The 21,080-nt window shown below is 44.5% G+C and overlaps 1 protein-coding gene across 1 annotated transcript in view; it reads right to left on the reverse strand.

Moving 5' to 3' along the window:
* Nucleotides 1-1,540: 1,540 nt before the first annotated feature.
* Nucleotides 1,541-21,080, reverse strand: part of B4GAT1 (beta-1,4-glucuronyltransferase 1) — a 31,276-nt gene continuing 11,736 nt past the window's right edge. The window contains exon 2 of the mRNA XM_085625431.1: nucleotides 1,541-7,889. Coding sequence (XP_085481557.1) covers nucleotides 7,698-7,889 — 192 coding nt within the window. The 3' untranslated portion in view covers nucleotides 1,541-7,697. The remainder of the gene's footprint in view (nucleotides 7,890-21,080) is intronic.

A 21,080-nucleotide genomic window follows, 5' to 3' on the forward strand; every position in this document is an offset into this window, starting at 1 on the left:
TAAATCCTATCAAATACAGGTACGAAGAAGCTGCATACCCTCAGTTGATAAGATTGATGCAGTTACATCAGAGGGAGGCAGTTAGGAAGGATTAAGTATTAGATTTACTATGGAATGTGGTGTCCACAACTGTGCCTCTGTAATGAATATACATAGATGTATGCAGTATAGCATAATACCAAATGATATCTGGAAAACTGTAATAACAAACACTGATTTACATATTTATTATTAGAGGCATTTCGTTTACATGTGTTTGCTGAACTGCACAGTATTATTTCCTCCATGCACCCTGCACATACATTCCAGTGTGCCCTCTCCCTGAAGGAAACAATCAATATTCTTCCTTCTCCCTCCTCTTACGGTTACATAGGCAGCAGTAGTTCAAGATTCCTTGTGTGTGGGAAATAAAGATCCGCCACCGCTATCCATGTGGCATTTCCAATATCTGCAGGGGCGTAGCTTGGTCAGTAAAATGGGGGGGGGGGGGGGGGTGGAGAGGGGGGAGGGGAGCTTCAGATTACCCAACAATCACACTGTCATATAATGTCAAAATACATTATACGACAAGCAGGGCACAAGAGAGGGGCCAAAGGGGCAGTGCCGACTGGTAGGGGTTCTAAGTGAAGGAAAACAAAAAACTTAGTAAAATAACCAACTTTTTAAGACTTTGAAAGCAGAAAGGGAGAGTGTGAGTATGTGTGTGTGTTTTTTTGTATGTGTTTAAATTCAAATTCCTGGTAAAATCCGACAGACATCTCACCACACCCGACTGAAAGCACCTGTACCCAACATTTTTACCATACAATACATTTATTAGGGGGGTATACCACTCCAAGAACCCCTCCTGAAGTTAAGCCTTTGAATATCCGGAACCAATTCTTGTGTTCAATCCTAAACGAAAGTTCCTTGCAGATTGCTTCAATAACCTTCGATATTGAATTATCAATAGCAATATCATTAACTATTTTATAAATAGAATATGTCTTTGCATATAGCAGTATATTTTATGAATCAGCAATTACATGTCGAGTGTAAAGCAGCAATAAGCCTGGTACTGGTTAGTAGAAGCCTGTGTGAGGATTAATGAGAGAGATGAACATGATAAAAAAAATTATAAAGGGATAACGCTCTGAAAAAAACTTGCTCAATACACAGAAATAAATATCAATGAATACATCTTATTTGGGGAAACGCAGACTGCAGAACAAGCATCATATGACTATGCTAGCTTTTTCAATGAAAAGTGAAAGCTGATGAAACTTCTTTATCCTCTGTCTACATCGTAAATCCCTGAGAACCTCACTTTACAAAACGCAAGAGAGTGCAAATGTACAAAAATACCTCCCTCTTTCCGGGTGAAGCACAGGCTGACAACAAGATGGATACCAGTTCTTGTAGACCAGAAACAAGAGAATAAAGCGAAGCTGGCGTGAAAAGGGTGTACATGAAATAGCCCCAAAAGGGAAAAAAGTGTTTCTACTACATTATGAATCCCAGTGGTGAAAATGGATGGTTACAAAAAGTAGCACAACACATCATTTGTTTCAAAACACTTTATTTAGGGCACAGTCCTAATGTCCAAGAACTCCTAGTTTGAGCATCTGGTACCTGTTCTAGCCCATGTCAAGCTATGTCTAAGGATTAGGGCCCACTCACCCCTAACAGTACAGATCCAAACACTACTAATTTCTTAGTACTGCTGCTTACCCTCTCCATTAGAAAGTAAGATTTGTCAATACTATGTTTGAGCATCACTTTTTTTTACTAACAGAAAAAGGACCGACCATTTTCAGAGCTGACAAATAGATTTTCTGTCTGGTCTTGTGAAACAATGTATTTCAATGATCGTGTTTGTAAAATAAGATCTTGAACAAATTACCAGAATCGCAGTACAAAACAGATGCTATTTCAGCAGGACTACAACCCCTTTGGGTGGTAGTCCACATTTACTAATACAATCCTTAAATTCTGGACTAACAAAATAGTTCTACATTTGTTTTAAGTCAAACAAAGAACATCAAGAGCAGGACAGTATCATAATGGGAGCTAGAAATGGGGCATTCAGCATAGATCACAGCACCAAAATAATTTTCTCACCATATTTTTCCAGTTAGCTGACTACTACACACATGAGCTCAAAACTTTGCAAGCCCTCTCAGATATTCTTACAGATTGCGGATGTAAAATTATTTTTCACATAGTTTTGTTTTGTTTTCTTCCTGCTGCGGCCACTGGTGTACACGGTCAATAGCACAAAGGCAACTAAATTTACATGATTCCACACATTCAGTTTTTCCCTATACAATTATGCCTTTGATCCTCTAGCCACATAATTGACCTTCGGCTGCATGACTTACAAATTAGAAACAAAAATAATAATTTAATTGTGAAGTTAAATGGATCAGACAATACTAAAACCATTCTCTGTGGAGTGCTACACAATTCCTGGCACCCTTCAAAAGTCAACTTTCGCCGGTTGACAGCTCAACACTTGCATTCAAGATGTGAAAGTTTGCCCAAGAGTTGTTATAATCCTCACCTGATTGACTGAGGGAAGGGTTCTTGTCTTTTAGAAAGAACAAGGAAGGCTACACACTTAAATATAATTAAAATAGGCTCAAAAACGATACCTTATCATGAAAAAATGTACATCAGTGTTCTTAAAGCAGCAATGCTTATTTCCATGATGGCACTCACAGTGTAAAATAAACTCAAACAATTTGCATATTTTTTTAAGTTTGCAGCCTTGAAGCGTAAAGCATCTCCTAGTGAGCCAGTTATACTATCTATATTAAATATGTTTCATAACTGTTTACTGGTGGAATAGGTGTGTCCAGAAGCCCTGTAGTGTAAACACACACTAAACCTGAAACTGAAGACAAGTTTTGAATCAATTTTTAATGCATTTGTTGTCTATAATAATTTATACCAGCAAATTAATTAAGGTAGAGGCAGTGTTTTGTGCCAATTTTGCTTACTTTACAGTACCACAAATGTTTTAAGTTTCACACAAACTTCAGAAATCTCCTTACCCAGCAGTCTCTAGAAAACATTTGACTGCAGGCACTTGTTAGTCATTTTCTAGACCACCCCACTTTTAAAGATCTTCTTTTGATTTTTTTTTTTACACTACCTTAAGCTAAATTTGGTGAACTGAATATCAGCATGACTCACTCATGACTTTTCCTTCGGCATATCGGAAATAACAGTGAACAAAGATCCGGGGCGAGGGAGGGGTGTTGGAAAAAAGGAATGGATTCTTTTAACTTCGTTTTTTAATACTTATTGTGATACAATACTAGCATTCCCACATTTGGGCAACAATTGTAGTGGGAATGATATTGGATTCGTGTGTGGGGAATTTCAAAATTTCAGTGGGCACCCATCTGATGGTAGCACCAAGCATTCAGGATAAATCTTGAAACTTGTTCAAACTTAACATTTATCAGGTATGTTGAACACGCGTGGAATCACATCTGGAGTAAAATTGTTGCTTTGGTTGACTGGTTGACCCAGAGTGAACTCAGGTCGGCTTGCAAATTTCTAAGTTCCTATGAACTACAAAGAAGCCCAACGCAATCCAGAAATTTGCAGCAAGGGTCAGCATTACTCCAAAACCGACCTTTCATTGACGATGCAAGATGGCTAATCTATCAATCCCGATGTAAAATTTGGGGCTCAATTCAGATCCCTGTGCAAACAGGAGCCTGTATGGGGATCGGAACTTCAAAGTGTGAGATTATCTCAAATCCACTTTTTTTCCATGAGATTTCAGCAGGTTGAACCTGGTGAGATTTATCTGGGGGAAAGGCAAAACATTGATTTTGGTGCGATAAACAAAGAATCTGCATGTTGTGCTTCATTTTACCATCCAGAAAGTGGAATAGGAGGGTGAGGTATTTCTCAGACCCAGCAACTACTTCATCCCTGGGTAATAGTGTTTATCAGGTGCTTTTAAACACACATCTTAGCCTATACTGATCTGCTCTGAATGGGATCCTTAGCTGCATATTCAACTTTGTTTTTGAGTCTGGTGACTGAGAATAGGTTTGTCTGAACTCTTTTGATATCTAGCTGATATTCCATGGCACTATGTTGGATCGTAGTCTGCCAAACGGCTTCAGTTTTCTACAAATTGCTTTTAGCATTCCTTCTTACTGTGAGTCACTTTCCTTGTTTCATGCTACCTACCACTTTTCTTTACGCTACCATGCACATTTTCTGCAGTAAGGGTGCTTTAATGCTTAGTTTTCATGGTTGATTTTGCGGCTATTCAGAACTGCTCATTTAGCTTTTTTCACATGATATTTTGTGCGAAATACTTTGGCTCTTAAACATCATTATTGAGCCGCCCCTTGTGAAGTCTGGTCTTTTCCCATAATATTTTCCAATGTTTATCTGCTGATTTCGTGTGAATTTACAAAGGTTTTTAACATTTTTCTGTGATAACACTTCTGATTGACTGTCTATGGTTAATTAGCACTTTTGTGTTTTTCTTTAAGAACGATACTGACAGAGGTAGCTTTAATCTTATTTTTTTTCACCTCGTACTGTATTTGCTTTTTAGCAGTGCACATTGTTTGGTGCGTTGTCTGTTCTGTAAAGTAATTGTAACCATGTTTTGTTTTCAATTATTTTTCAAGAGCTCCTTGTATGAATTCGAAGTAAAAATGAGGTAGTTCATGTAAATAAAGTCTGGCATATTCCCCTCACTATCAATTTCCTACATTACATATACTTGAAATCTTTGACCACACAAGGGGTGCCAGTGAAACACCATATTACAAACTTTACTTATGGGTGTTCTTCTTGTACTGATTAATATAAAATCGTGTTCTTGCTTAATAAGATGCTGCTCCTGTTTTCTATGTTGCCTCCTAAGTGGATCTGCCAGAAAAATACATGATCATGACATACAGATCTCGATCGAAACTTGTAAGCTGAAATTTGATTTATAGCACTCCCCAATCGAAGTCATTTGTGTAACAGCTAATTTAGCTACTTTCCAATTCCGAAAATGGTGATGTAGTTAATTGTCGGTGAACCGCGTTGATTTCCATTTGATTTACTACCAGTTGCCCAATTTTCTCCTGCGTTGGTTTCCATTTGATTTACTACCAGTTGCCCAGTTTTCTCCTGCTTGAGAATCCCAGAAGTACTTAGATTTTAAATTACCAATAATTGTTTAGTTACTTCTACATTCCTGCTCAGTTTCTCCTTGTCACCATGCTTACAACCTTGTCCAAATTTGCCTTTCAATTGTCCTTAATTGTCCATCAGTGGTAGGCATCTTTATCCAAAGACAGCCTAGTTCTCCATGTCTACTTAGATTTTTTCCCCTGCTCTAATTGTGGTGTCATCTTTGGATTATGTTAGATTCATTTTGACAGTCAAGTTCCTTTTTGTGAGTACCTACTCAAGGCACTGTACTCAGCTCGATTACAGAGCTACTACTTCTCCATCTCTGCCACCCCTTTCTTGTCTGTATGGCACTGCTTATGTGCTACTCATAGATGGGACCCTTCTGCACTCTCACCTCTGTAACACCACCAAGGCGGCATCAAACTAAAATCAGTGCAGTCCTGTACATGTCACATTACACTGCAAGATTTCTCCCAGTTAACAGTCTTTGTTTTACCTTACAGCTGCAAGTTATGCTTGTTCTACGATAGAGAAACATTATGTGGTTGGGAGCTTAAATTATTTTGTTTCATTACACCAAGATTTTGTCTCAAGACCACTCACTTCCACAGCAGACAAGCCCTACATCTAATGCACGTTTTATTAAGGGGCACAGTAGGGTAAGAAAACTCCATCAGCAAATAAGGTGAAAGAAAAACGTATTCAATTCAAGGCATACAAAATGAATTTAAATCCAGGCTTACAGGATGAGTAATCACATCAATTATAAGGCACATCACCCTCGCCAACATTTGAGGATTCTATACAGGGAGATTTTGGAGGGATAATCTATGAAATATCCAAATCTTTTATTTGTAAGCACTCGACTGGATCTATTTTTTTTTTAATGAGAAGAAAGTTGGAACAATTCATATTTTAAGAAACAAAAAGGGCAAGACTTATACATATTGCTATCAGTAAAAGTGAACAGAAGGGCAAATGAAAGGAAAGCATCTTACATTTTTCTGGTGGGACTCAGAGCGTTTAGCCCACTTTCAGTCTGTGCACCCACTGGAGAGTTCCACTCTGATTTCCACATACAGATGTAACCAGACAACTGTGCCAGCAGAATGGGAGTTGGGGATGAAGACATTGAAGGAGGAAATGGAATCTCAACAGGAAAGAGGTCATCACTCCCAATTTAAAAGAAATATTATTTCAATATTCGGACGCACCTAGGCTGCAAATCTTCTACCCGATGTCGCAACCTCCTTGGAATCAGTCCTACCCTGGCCATATGATAAAAGTAGCATTGGGTGCCAGATAGAAGGTCTCGCAAAAGTAGCTAATATAAAATCCACAGTGACATAGGAAATTAGGCAGAGGACACATGGTGGTTAAAAGCACCCAACAGTCTACTAAACCCAGTTTGCAGCGTAATGGAATACCCTGCCCCAAGAGAGCGATTGGTCACCTGTCTCACGTAACTGAAAAAATATAACCCAAAATGTTTGGATTTACAGTCAGACACGATTTATGGCTGGAGTGAAAGTCTATCCATGCCACAGGTGTGAAATGTGGAAATTAACTAAACTACAAGGTATTCTAAGACTGAATTAGTTTCTGCAAATGTATATTTGATATGATACTTTTTATTTGGATGGTGAGAGCTTTTAGAACTGTGTGCAAGACTTCTGTTTTTTTAAACTGTGTTAACTGCTAACAAATCCGCTTCTGGCAGACCAAGTACCTGCCTCAGGCAAACTAATCTCTTGTTCAGCATCATGTTCATTCTGCGACAATGACCCATTTTGTTGGTCTAGGGAACATTAAAAAGGAACTACCTTGATTGAAGTACCCATGCGCTACTATCCTCACATCCTTCAGATAAGGAAAGTACCCAAATCAGGAATCTGATATAACGTCACTTCTCTACAAATTGACAACTCTGTGACAAATACACAGGACTGAAGACACTGCAGCGTGTACACCGGATCCGAATTCAGTTTCTGAGCTGCACCAAGGGTGGTTTCCTTGTGAATGAGGGAAGCGTCAGTCGAGAGAAACAGGATGTAAACAGGCTCAGAAAGCAAAAATAAATTAACAAAAAAGCTTGTCAAACCATATCATACTCACACCATCTGTTCAACGTGAATTCCAGTCCCTGTCCTGAAGGAAAACAAGGCATGAACAAAATAGGAGCCAAATAAACACTGTGGCTAGCAGCTAGTGCGCCGACTGCCTTCTAGAAATGACCCAGTGCTAAAACAAAACTCAGGTCACCCGGAGGATGAAGGCCGTGGAAATCCTAGAACACAAGTCCAGTGGGCAAGCTCGCGCAGGCTTCTCCATTGCTGTCTCGCTCCTTTCTGCTCAGCCGAGAGCCGCGTGCCCCACACAAAACTGAAAAACAAGTAACAAGAAAAGTCATTTTAAAACCTGTCTTTTGGGCACACCAAAGGGGCCTCGCAGATCAAGACATTAACCAAAATCTGCGCCTGGAGTCCAGTCACTAGCGGAAGGTGAAAGGCGTTTGGCTGCCGCCCCCGTACAATCTTCTGGTGTCGGTGACGTCAGCAGCGCAGCCCTGACGAGGGGTACTTCGTCTTCAGCTCCTGCTTGAACTGCCGGAAGAGGACTTTGTTGTGCTGGTTCTCGGCGTCCTTCTTAGCGTGGAAGTCGCCAGAGACCTTAAAGCCCTTGTGCACCAGAAAGGCGTTGTTTATCACCAGGAAGGTGTAGCCCGCCACGTGCAGCTCACAGGCCTGGAGGAGGACACGCAAGCACAATGGGGTAAGTCTCAATGCAGAAAGTTTCCAAAATATATGCAGAAAAAGCAAAGTGTTTAAAGAGAAGCACTTTAAACCCACTAAACAAGGTCAAGGAAAGCTTTATTCGACTGCATTTTTTAACAATCATAAAAGCACATAAAAAAAGAAAACACAATATTTTCATAAAATTACACACAATTGAAAACCCACAATCAAATATCGATATTTAAAATTCAGGATAAAATTAATGCGACCATGATAAAACCATCTAAGAAGCAGCAAATGCCCATTCAGTTACCATTCATCAATTATAATTCTTTTCCTTTGAAAGAGTGCCTTCTTCAAGAACATTGCTAAGCACCATGCTATATGTCCATTCTCCAAGAACTGAAGTTTAATTAATGCCGGGCGGCATTGCCTCAGCCCCTGATGTTTTAAAAGTGCAAGAATCCATGCTTTCCTTAACGCTGAATAAAATTTACAAAATAAAACTAGATGAATCGTGGACTGGTCATAATAATTATCGCACGGACATGATTGCAGTTTCCGTGACCAGTCATTCATTTTAGGGAAGGTCACGAGTCTGTGGACATTTCCCAGCCTAAATCTGGTTAATAACCGCATGTCAAAACCACCGGATACAAATGTTAAATATGATTTCATGTGTAAAGTGTTTAAAATTAACTGATGTTGTTTAACACTGGGCTTTAAAATCTCTCTTGACATTCTTATTGTACACAATAACTGGAGACCCTCCTTTCTTAGATCCTTTCTGGTAGTTGCCTGCATAGACCTAGGGTCAGATAAATATTCTGGGTGCCCTAGATCTTTAATAAAATCACGCACATACCTAACCCAAGGGATCTTTAAAACCCCTTCCAATTTGAGGCAATCCTGTAGAATCTCCCTGTTCAACTTCGTCTGCTCTTTTGACCAAATCCTGTGCCACAGGAGGATGGGTTCCAGTTTTATAAGGTCAGAGATGAAATCAAGGCCCAGCTCATCATGGCAGGCATAAGAAGGAGTACTGGCTGGAACCGATAAAATATATCTTAAAAAGGAGTTTTCCACAACTTGTATCGGGTGGGTATTAGTAAAACCCCAAACTACCGCCCACACATTGCAGTAGTAGTACATTTGGCTTTATAAATTTGAATGAGCTCTCCTGGCGGTTTCCTACCTAGCTTCTTGGAAAAAGAAGCGAGGGCAGCTGTTGTCTTAATAAACACCAGTTTTTTTGCAGATATGGCTTGAGCCCATGAATCGCCTTGATTAAATAAAATGCTGAGGTATGAAAAACTCTTTGTCAGGGCTAACTTCTGCCCGTCCACAAACATGCCTCTTGACCTCTGACTCCCACGACCACAACTCATAGTAAAAGTCTTTGATATATTAATAGAGAGACCTAGGTCCTTCATAAAATCAGTAAAACTATCTAGGACCCTCTGGAGACCAATATGTGCTCTAGACATTAATAATGCACCCACTAAACAACACATTCAAACTACTCAAATTCCAATTAAAAAGGGAAAAAAACTAAATTATCAGACCCTTTTTCATACTCTCGAACCTCGAACTGCTCATGTACTACTGCCATCTGAGCGAGGTTCAGCGTCACTGAACAGAGTAACGAGATAAGACTCCTGTAACAAATGCCATTCCAGAGACTCACTGGAGAAAATGGAGTAGGGATAAAATGGGCCCTTTTGACCACTGAGTGAACATGATTTACTGGTTTCAACAGCCTCATCTGTTTTATCCATTTAAATTCACTTTCACATCTGCCAATTCTCAAGCTTGACGCATCTACATTTTGATGATCTTGTACGCGCTGATGTTCTTCTAGACTGGTTCACATCCTAAATCTAAAAGACAACATTTTATTAGTGGTTTGATACCTTTTGTTCTGAAGGATCCAAATTTCTCTTTTCTAGTTTCTCTTGTCTTCGATTAAAATACTACTGTAGTAGCTGATGAGCTCATCATTTTGGTACTGTACCTAGAAGTATCTCGGACACACTTTAGCCTAACTTTTGCCTTGTCTGAAGTGGAATGCTAATTTCAATGCCAATTATTCTATACATTTTGCAGCCAGGGTAGGAGAGCAACTTTGCTTGGATGCAGTGCTTGTTTTGATTGGCAGGGGATGCGAGCTGCTGGAGTAAAAAGGTTACATATAGTACTACAGATGTGTATGTATATATATATGGGTTTCCATGTACTGCATACCTTACTTGTGGCAACTGACCAAGGCTAGCAGTCAAAATTATGATACAGGCCCATTTAGAGTTGATGAGAGGGAGTCTACAGTAGTCTGTACGTGTATGGGACTTTCTTAGATATTGTGCTATAGTGTTGTTTGAGGAGGTGAATCTTTAGGTCTTTTTTTTTTTTTAAATGGAAGTGTACTGGGCAATTCTGATGGTCATTAAGATGTTCCATATAGTGAGTGTGTGGATGGAGAAGAAAAATGTCCTGTTTTTTTCTCACATTTCTTTGTCTACAGGCCTGGTTGGTGTGCTGTGATATGTCCGGAAGGGTTAGTTTGTCTATCATATAGGCATGGGTGTTACTCATTGCTTCTGTTGCAATCTTCATTTATAGCACTGGTGTAGCACATGGCTCTTGCTGATTTCAAGAGTTGCCTGTGTTGCTCCGAGAAATTGTAGTAGTTCAGCATCACCTGGATAATCTGCTTTTTTTCCATTTCTTTTTCTCTTTGTGAATGATGTGCTTGTCGTTGGTTAGGTCTTTTGAGTCCCAGGGTGCATAAGATTTCAGTCTGTACATTAGTATTTTCATTGGGATACGGATGCGTATGTGGTTTTCAAGGAATGTCTTCAAGTTTATGGTTTCTGGGGAAAATGTAGGGGACAAGAGTTAGGTTCAGGTAGAAGGATGTCAGTGGAGAGGTCCTTAAATGAGCAGAAGTTTTATTGTTCTATCTCTATTTGACCTGGTTGTCCAAGTTGAACATGGGTATGTGGGAAACAACATTTACTATGCAGTCATTACCACACAATACTTTTACCACGGATCCATTACCATGCATATGCCTTAACAACGCATGTCTTTACCACGCAACTTTTTACCACGCATGTACCATACATGCCTTTACAACAAAAAAGTACTTTGCAGTTTAGTATATATATATATATATATATATATATATATATATATATATATATATATATATATATATATATATATATACACACACACATACATATAGACACATACAAATATACACAAACATATATATACACACTCATATACAGACACATGCAAATATATATATACACACACACATATAAACCAAACACACACACATATATACATATGCTGCTCATCGCGAAGACCATGAGACCCAGTTGAAGGAGTTTGCTGAAACGCATCGGTCGTTGTGTTAATTGTTGTTATGCCACAGGAATGTGCCGCTGTGAGAAGTTGGCCTGGTATATGCTGTTCACTAGTTCTAGTGACCACCTTGTACCATGCCAAGCAACCCTTATGGTGTGGTTGTAAGTCAACCTTTTTGGACTAGCTGCCCTAGTGGTAGCGTAGGCTAAGCAGTCTTTGAGGCTAAACTCGTGATGCGTGTTAAGCAAGCTGTTTTACCAATAGTAACCCCCTTTTATACCAATGAAAGGACACCACACAGATATATATTCAAAATATATATGTATTTATTTCTCAAAGTAACCCCTAGTCTCTTTATGAGCACAGGAGCACAAATCGTCAAACAAGATTATCACAGAATACACAGAAGTTGCACTTTATATGGATAGGCCCTGGTGGCCACTCAAACCATATACTAAAATAGTGGTATAAGTACCACGAACAGAAAAGGGAAAAGGCCTAGGGCCTCTAGAATCGCTGGGCCTACAAGGAGCTAACGTCAGTTAGTGACCAGGAGGTCCACGGGTGGCGTGTGCAGAGCAAATAGTCACACGCGTGCTCCCATAGGTTTCAATGGGTGCGTAAAAAGTACAAAGTTACTGCAAAAGGAATCTTCCGGATGACCTAGGAACTTAAGATTTGGAACACAGGCACTAGAGATGTAATACTACACTTGGGCACAGGAGTGCCAGCTTTACCTCACCCACAGGAAGCGGGTGCATAGGCCTCGAAGTGCGTCGGGTTTCTTCTATCGGTTCCGTGGGGCCTGTAGACAAAAGTGCTGCAGACGGTCGGTCGGGAAGAGATGCAGTGGATCCAAGAGTGGATCGGAGATGTTGAAGACCTGTAAGCAGAGGGGACAGTGTTCACAGTCACTAGCCAGTGACCAGCGTGGCACCAGGTGGGTACCAGGCGATGTCGGGTGCAAACAGGAAGGAAGGTGTAGCTTGACTCTGCAGCCACGTGGTCCCTGAAGGTCGACGACGTCCAGGAGTCGAGTCACGAGCTGTCCCACGCAGGCTCTCGCTGTCGGCGGTGTCGGCGACTTGATCGAAGCAAACAAGCCTTGGCAAAAGCAATTGTTGTAGGCAAGGAGATAAGCTGATGGTTCTGACCAGCGAGGTCAGAGGTACTGCTCCTTTGGAGGGGAGCAAGGGCCAGTCTGGAGCAACCAGACCAGCGGCGTTTGTCGTAGATTTCGTCGCCAAGATGGCCACTAGCCAGCGGCCAGCAACCGGTTAGGCGCGTCGAGTGGCAAAATGCAGAAGGGCCCCACGCAGATCGTGGAGATGCTGGAGGGCTCACCTTTGGTGCAGATGCTGCTCGAGGGTTGGGCTTCTCAGGACCCAAAGCACAACTTGGAGGGAGCCTCGGTTGTTGCACTGGTCAGCTTGTCGTAGTCGTTTCAAGATGGCTGGCTCCACGTGTCTCGGTGCCTCCACGGGTCTCCTCTTTGCAGGGACTGTGGATCGGGCGGTGAGAGGTCTGGAGGTCCAGGTCTTGTCAGTCTCTGGGCTCGGGCTCCGGCGGGAGGCGGCGGCAAAGCAGACGTTGATTCGCTGGATGGTGCTTGCGTTAGCAAGGTGGTCACTCCCTGACCACAGGGAAGATTGGCTTCAGTCCTCTGTGCAGCAGAGCGTCGAAGTTCCCGTCTTCTTCTTAGTTTTAAGTTGATTCCAGGATGTCTGAAGTCTTAGGACACAGCTCCTACCTTTAAGCGGATTCTAGGGGCCGGACTACCTGCTAGGTCCCTCCCTATGGGTGGGACCAGGAAGGGGGGTGGTTACACCCCCAATCCTTTGTCCAGCTCGCCCCAGGCCCGGGACTGGTGTGCCCCAGGACCGGTTTGAACTGGCATATGCACCGAGGCTCCTTGTGAGCCACAGGCATGTCTGGTTTCTTTCAAGCCCTACCTGACCAATACACAAAATCCTGTCTGGGGTGGTGCACGCACCTCCCCTGGCAGGAAACCCTTTGTCCACACCTCCCAAGCTGGAAGGACTCCCAGCAGCAGGAGGGCAGACTTGTGTCTGTGGTGGCAGCATCCATTTTGTGGAGCTGAGGCTATGTCTGATTTTACCCGGGTTTCAGGTACTGTACATGTCGTGTCCCTCTAGAAGGGTGGAATGCTAACCCCGTCGCCAGAATTGGCGAGGGGTTAGTATTCCAATTCGTATGACACCTTACTCGACATGTTTTGATAAAGCCAAACCAAAGATAGCATTTAACCGCGAGGTTCATAATGCACTTAAGAGTATATGGTATGACGATATCTGGAAACAGTAGAAGGAAGTTGTTCCGACCACTGCAGACAGGCTCAGCTCATGCCAGAGCACCATCTCACATGGAACCAAGCACTCTGCCTTCAGGATTGTTAAGGCCTGCCATAGGAGTGACTTATAGGTTACCAGGTGTCCCATTTAAGGTTAGGTATAGGTATACTACACCTAAGTAAGAGGTGATTACACCAACTTACCCCAGCTGAGTGATCAGCCAGTTGTGTCAAATTGTTAGGCCAAGCCTGGGGTGGCATAATACATGCTGCAGCCCTTGGCAGGCCTTGGGTACACCAATGCCCTGGGTACCTAGTGTACACTGGTACAGGGGCTGACAGGGTGATCCACTTCCAATTGGTTATGCACCTAGGGTGCATAGTTTTAATTTAGTAGAGAGAACAGCAGGCTGGGGGTCTGATTGGCAGGCCCACAGCCTCAATATGTCAAAAACCAGTGAAGCAAAAAGCAAAAATTTGGGGTGACCATAGGATAGCAGACCCTACTCTCCTACACAACCCCCCCCCCAAACGCTGCGACATTAAACTAGCCTTGACCAGTCTCGTCTTCATGTCCTAAGTGGAAGTACCTGGAGAGACCATCTGCATTCCCATGGTCAGTACCTGGCCGGTGCTCCACTGTAAAGTCCATCCCCTGTAGGGAAATGGACCACCTAAGCAGTTTGGGGTTTTCACCCTTCATCTGATTTAGCCACAAGAGGGGCTTATGGTCGGTCTGAATCTTGAAGTGAGTGCCAAACAAGTATGGCCTCAGCTTCTTCAGGGCCCACACCACAGCAAAGGCCTCCCTCTCAATAGCTGACCAATTCTTCTCTCTGGGGGTCAACCTTCTGCTAATAAAAGCAATGGGTTGGTCTTGACCATCTACATTAAGTTGTGACAGCACAGCTCCCACACCCAACTCAGAAGCATCTGTTTGGACAATAAACTCTTTGGAGTAGTCAGGACTTTTCAGGATAGGTGCAGAGCACATGGCCTCCTTCAGGTCATCAAATGCCTTTTGACAGCTTACTGTCCACTGAACCTTTTTGGGCATCTTCTTGGATGTCAGATCATTAAGAGGAGTCACAATGGACCCATAGTTCTTAACAAACTTCCTGTAGTACCCAGTCAAGCCCAAGAAAGCTCGAACTTGAGTCTGGGTGGTTGGAGGGGACCAGTCCTTGATGGATTGTATCTTACTCTCCAGTGGTTGAACTTGGCCTCCACCTACAAGGTGGCCCAAATATACAACCTTACTCTGCCCTATCTGGCACTTTGTAGCCTTGATAGTGAGGCCTGCCCTTTGCAGAGCCTCAAGAGCCTTCTTCAGGTGGATCAGGTGATCCTCCCAGGTGGAGCTAAAGACAGCAATGTCATCAAGATATGCTGCGCAAAAGTCATCCAACCCAGTAAGGACTTGGTTCACCAGCCTTTGGAAGGTGGCAGGTGCATTCTTCAGACCAAAGGGCATCACCACAAACTGGTAGTGCCCACCTGGGGTTGAGAATGCTGTTTTGGCCTTAGACTCCTCAGCTAATCTGATTTGCCAATAGCCAGCTGTTAAGTCAAATGTGCTCAAAAACTTTGCAGAAGCTAGTTTGTCTATGAGCTCATCTGCCCTTGGAATAGGGTGTGCATCTGTCCTGGTGACAGCATTGAGTCCTCTGTAATCCACACAGAACCTCATCTCTCTCTTGCCATCTTTGGTGTGAGGTTTGGGGACCAGAACCACTGGGCTAGCCCAGGGGCTCTCTGAGGGTTCAATGACACCTAATTCCAGCATTTTATGTACCTCAGCCTTTATACAGTCCCTGACGTGGTCAGGTTGTCTGTAAAGTTTGTTCTTTACAGGCGGACTGTCACCAGTGTCCACCACATGGGTACACCAGTCAGTTTGACTAGGTATCAAGGAAAACATATGTGAAAATGATTGTAGAACCTGTCTACATTCAGTCTGCTGATGGGCAGTGAGGTTGCCTCCAAGGGTCACTCCTTCAACTGAGCCATCTTCAGGGTTCTGAGACAACAGGTCTGGGAGAGGGTCACTCTCTTCCTCCTGTCCCTCATCTGTAGCCATGAGCAAGCCCATGTCTGCCCTGTCAACATATGCTTTAAGCCTGTTAACATGGAGTACCCTGTGGGGACTCCTGGGAGTTCCTAGGTCGACCAAGTAGGTGACCTCTCCCTTCTTTTCCAGGATTGTATGGGGTCCAGACCATTTGTCTTGGAGTGCTGCTGGGGCCACTGGCTCCAACACCCATACCTTCTGTCCTGGCTGAAACTCAACCAAGACAGCCTTTTGGTCATGCCAAGCTTTCTGTAAGGCCTGGCTTGCCTCAAGGTTTTTGGATGCCTTCTCCATATACTCAGCCATCCTGGAGCGGAGACCAAGTACATAGTCCACTATGTCTAGCTTAGGCTTTTTGAGAGGTAACTCCCAGCCTTCCTTCACCAAACACAGTGGGCCTCTCACAGGGTGCCCAAACAACAATTCAAAGGGGCTGTAGCCAACTCCTTTTTGTGGGACCTCTCTGTAAGCAAACAGAAGGCAGGGTAGAAGGATGTCCCATCTTCGCCTGAGCTTTTCAGGTAATCCTTTGATCATACCCTTTAGGGTCTTGTTGAATCTCTCAACAAGCCCATTGCATTGTGGGTGATAAGGGGTGGTGAACTTGTAGTGGACACCACATTCCTTCCACATAGCTGTTAAGTATCCTGACATAAAGTTGGTACCTCTGTCAGATACTACCTCCTTAGGAAACCCCACTCTGGAGAATACTCCCAGCAGGGCCCTGGCCACAACAGGAGCTGTAGTGGTCCTAAGGGGAATTACCTCTGGATACCTGGTGGCATGATCCACTACCACCAGTATAAATCTGTGCCCAGATGCAGTGGGAGGATCCATGGGACCCACTATGTCTATTCCCACTCTTTCAAAGGGAACCCCCACCACAGGTAGTGGTATCAGGGGGGCCTTTGTTGTGCCACCTGATTTGCCACTGGCTTGGCAGGTAACACAGGAGCGACAAAACTCCTTTGTATCTTCATTCATATGAGGCCAGTGAAAGTGAGGGACAAGTCTGTCCCAGGTCTTGTTCTGGCCTAGGTGTCCTGCTAAAGGAATATCATGGGCCAAGGTAAGAAGGAAGCCCCTAAATTGCAGAGGTATAACCAACCTCCTGGTTGCACCAGGCTTGGGGTCTCTAGCCTCTGAATAAAGGAGCCCTTCATCCCAATACACTTTATGGGTACCTTGAGCATTCCCAGCAGCCTCAGCAGCAGCCAGCTGTCTGAGGGGTTCAAGAGAGGGACAGGATAACTGAGCCTGCCTCAAGTCAGCCCTTGAAGGTCCCCCTGTCCCCAGAAACTCAACCTGGTCAGGTTCAAGCTCTTCAGGGACAGTTCCTTCAGGGTCCTCTAGATCAGCTTCCTGGGAAGGCTGATCATCACTCTGAGGCAGGGGGGAAGGCACAGCCTTGACCCTCCTGTTCTTCTTCTTGGTAGGTGCTTGGTCCATTGTTCCAGGATCCAAGACCTGTGGTTCAGTGAGGCACTTTTTGGCCTGTGACCTGGTCACAGCAAGGACATGTGATGATATACCTAACATCTCTGCATGAGTCCTGTACTCCACTTCTGACCATAGAGAACTCTCTAGGTCATTGCCCAACAAACATTCTACTGGGAGGTCTGCACTAACCACAACCCTTTTGAGGCCAGTTACCCCTCCCCATGAGAAGTTAACAACTGCCACACTATGTGAAGTAGTGGCATTGCTGGCATTGGTCACCAGGTAGTTCTCACCTGGTATGTACTGTCCAGGGTCCACAAAGCCTGGTGTCACCATAGTGACACTGGCACATGTGTCCCTGTAGGCTTGAGCCACTTTGTCATTAATTAAAGGAGTCTGTCTGTACTTGACCAGGTTACTGGGGCTCACAGTCAGGGACAAATCAATGTCCCCATCACAGATCAAGACTGCCTGTGTCAGGGTTCTGTCTAAGTCAGAATCTCCTTCAGTTCCCATAGTGATTCCCACTACACCCTTTGTCTGGGGACCAACACTGCTAACAGTAGTACTGGGAGCAGGTGCCTTAGGGGCAACAGTGTTGGGGGCTCCACCCTTTTTGCAATCACTAGTCCAGTGAGTTGTATTTTTGCAATGATTGCACCAGGGTTTCTTTTGACCTTCTTTCTTCTTTTTGGACTGTTGTTGGGACCCACCCTCCTTAGCAGTAGTTTGGGGCCCTGTTGAAGACTTCTGGTCTTTAGATTTCTGATCTCCACCCTTTTGGTCTGTTTTCTTCTGATCACCCCCTTGGCCCTGGTTCTGGTTCTTTTGCTTAACCCTGGTTCTGACCCATTTGTCTGCCTTCTTTCCCAATTCTTGGGGAGAGGTCAGATCAGAGTCAACCAAGTGTTGATGCAGTTGCTGGTTTTGACAGTTATTTAAAATCTGTTCTCTCATCATCAAATTATACAATCCTGTAAAATCAGATACCTTACTTCCCAGCAACCAACCCTCCAAAGCCTTAGTGGCACATTCAATGTATTCAGACCAGTCCTGAGTCTGTGTCTTTTGGGTGTCTCTGAACATTAACCTGTACTGCTCAGTGGTTAAGCCTAACCCATCAACTAGAACACTCTTCAGGACTCTGTAGTTTCTGACATCCTCTTCTCTAACAGTGAGGAGTCTGTCTCTGCCTCTTCCCTCAAAGGAGAGCCAGAGGATTGCTGCCCACTGGTCTTCAGGAACCTGCTGTACTTTGCAGGCTCTCTCAAGAGCAGTTATCCACTTGTGGATGTTATCCCCACTTTTGTAGGGGGGCACAACCTTAGACAGGTTTCTATTATCGAAAACCCTATCTTTGTCCTTAGGGACAATGCTGCCACCAGTGGGTATAGACCCACTCTCTTTATGCTGTCTAGCCTTGCTCAGTTTCTCTTCCATCAGGGCTACTTCTAGCTCCTGCTTCCTGATCCTCAGCTGGGCTTCTTGCATCTTGGCCTCATGTTCCCTCCTCTGAGGGGTGGTCATCCTTCTCCTGGAGTGACCTTGAGAGCCTCTAGAGCCATGAGAAGCATTGGAGTCACCTGAGCGATTCCTTTGCCTCCCAAGCCCTGTGTTAAGTCCACTGGGGAGATCCAGTGGGGTGAACCCACTGTCAGTCCCCAATAGCCTTGGTTTAGCTGGGCCAAGTATAACACTTGGCACTGGGCTAGTTCTCCCTTCATCCTCACCACTGTCTGTATCCCCCTCACTTTCCTCCTCTGTAGTATGGTTTTCATCTAAGGGATGGCTATTGGAAAGGGGTACCTCAGTGGCATCTTCAGAAGGGGGGCCTCCTGTTCCTGTCCCTAAGGGGGCTAACTGGGAAGCTCTCTTGAGCTCTCTTTGATTCTCATCATCTTGCAAGAGTGCTCTGAGCACAGCAGAGGTAGGGTTCTTGGGCTGTTTAAGGCCTCTAAGAGTTGCCAACTGCCTGAGCTCATTCTGATTAAGGGTAGCAAAGATGGATGGTGCCCTCGGGGGGTCACTCTCAACAGAGATGGGTACAGTGGACCCCTCTGCCCCAGCCATTGCTCTTAAGTGTGGGTGGATGTGTTGCAATCTACCTACACTTGGGTTTACCTACTAAACCTATCTAGTAGTTGTAGTCAGGGTGTGCTACTCCTTTGCTCTACAACAACTAAGTTCAGTAGAACTTAAGTATATCTAATCTTGTTTTATATGTACCTACAGGTACCTATGTGATCTTTCAATTGGTAACCAAGAGATTACAATGGTAAAACACAGCAAGCTCAAATCCAACCGCTGCTCACCAATGTGAGAAGTTGGCCTGGTATATGCTGTTCACTAGTTCTAGTGACCACCTTGTACCATGCCAAGCAACCCTTATGGTGTGGTTGTAAGTCAACCTTTTTGGACTAGCTGCCCTAGTGGTAGCGTAGGCTAAGCAGTCTTTGAGGCTAAACTCGTGATGCGTGTTAAGCAAGCTGTTTTACCAATAGTAACCCCCTTTTATACCAATGAAAGGACACCACACAGATATATATTCAAAATATATATGTATTTATTTCTCAAAGTAACCCCTAGTCTCTTTATGAGCACAGGAGCACAAATCGTCAAACAAGATTATCACAGAATACACAGAAGTTGCACTTTATATGGATAGGCCCTGGTGGCCACTCAAACCATATACTAAAATAGTGGTATAAGTACCACGAACAGAAAAGGGAAAAGGCCTAGGGCCTCTAGAATCGCTGGGCCTACAAGGAGCTAACGTCAGTTAGTGACCAGGAGGTCCACGGGTGGCGTGTGCAGAGCAAATAGTCACACGCGTGCTCCCATAGGTTTCAATGGGTGCGTAAAAAGTACAAAGTTACTGCAAAAGGAATCTTCCGGATGACCTAGGAACTTAAGATTTGGAACACAGGCACTAGAGATGTAATACTACACTTGGGCACAGGAGTGCCAGCTTTACCTCACCCACAGGAAGCGGGTGCATAGGCCTCGAAGTGCGTCGGGTTTCTTCTATCGGTTCCGTGGGGCCTGTAGACAAAAGTGCTGCAGGCGGTCGGTCGGGAAGAGATGCAGTGGATCCAAGAGTGGATCGGAGATGTTGAAGACCTGTAAGCAGAGGGGACAGTGTTCACAGTCACTAGCCAGTGACCAGCGTGGCACCAGGTGGGTACCAGGCGATGTCGGGTGCAAACAGGAAGGAAGGTGTAGCTTGACTCTGCAGCCACGTGGTCCCTGAAGGTCGACGACGTCCAGGAGTCGAGTCACGAGCTGTCCCACGCAGGCTCTCGCTGTCGGCGGTGTCGGCGACTTGATCGAAGCAAACAAGCCTTGGCAAAAGCAATTGTTGTAGGCAAGGAGATAAGCTGATGGTTCTGACCAGCGAGGTCAGAGGTACTGCTCCTTTGGAGGGGAGCAAGGGCCAGTCTGGAGCAACCAGACCAGCGGCGTTTGTCGTAGATTTTGTCGCCAAGATGGCCACTAGCCAGCGGCCAGCAACCGGTTAGGCGCGTCGAGTGGCAAAATGCAGAAGGGCCCCACGCAGATCGTGGAGATGCTGGAGGGCTCACCTTTGGTGCAGATGCTGCTCGAGGGTTGGGCTTCTCAGGACCCAAAGCACAACTTGGAGGGAGCCTCGGTTGTTGCACTGGTCAGCTTGTCGTAGTCGTTTCAAGATGGCTGGCTCCACGTGTCTCGGTGCCTCCACGGGTCTCCTCTTTGCAGGGACTGTGGATCGGGCGGTGAGAGGTCTGGAGGTCCAGGTCTTGTCAGTCTCTGGGCTCGGGCTCCGGCGGGAGGCGGCGGCAAAGCAGACGTTGATTCGCTGGATGGTGCTTGCGTTAGCAAGGTGGTCACTCCCTGACCACAGGGGAGATTGGCTTCAGTCCTCTGTGCAGCAGAGCGTCGAAGTTCCCGTCTTCTTCTTAGTTTTAAGTTGATTCCAGGATGTCTGAAGTCTTAGGACACAGCTCCTACCTTTAAGCGGATTCTA

Source organism: Triturus cristatus, chromosome 9, assembly GCF_964204655.1.
Source record: "Triturus cristatus chromosome 9, aTriCri1.1, whole genome shotgun sequence".
Classification (NCBI taxonomy): domain Eukaryota; kingdom Metazoa; phylum Chordata; class Amphibia; order Caudata; family Salamandridae; genus Triturus; species Triturus cristatus.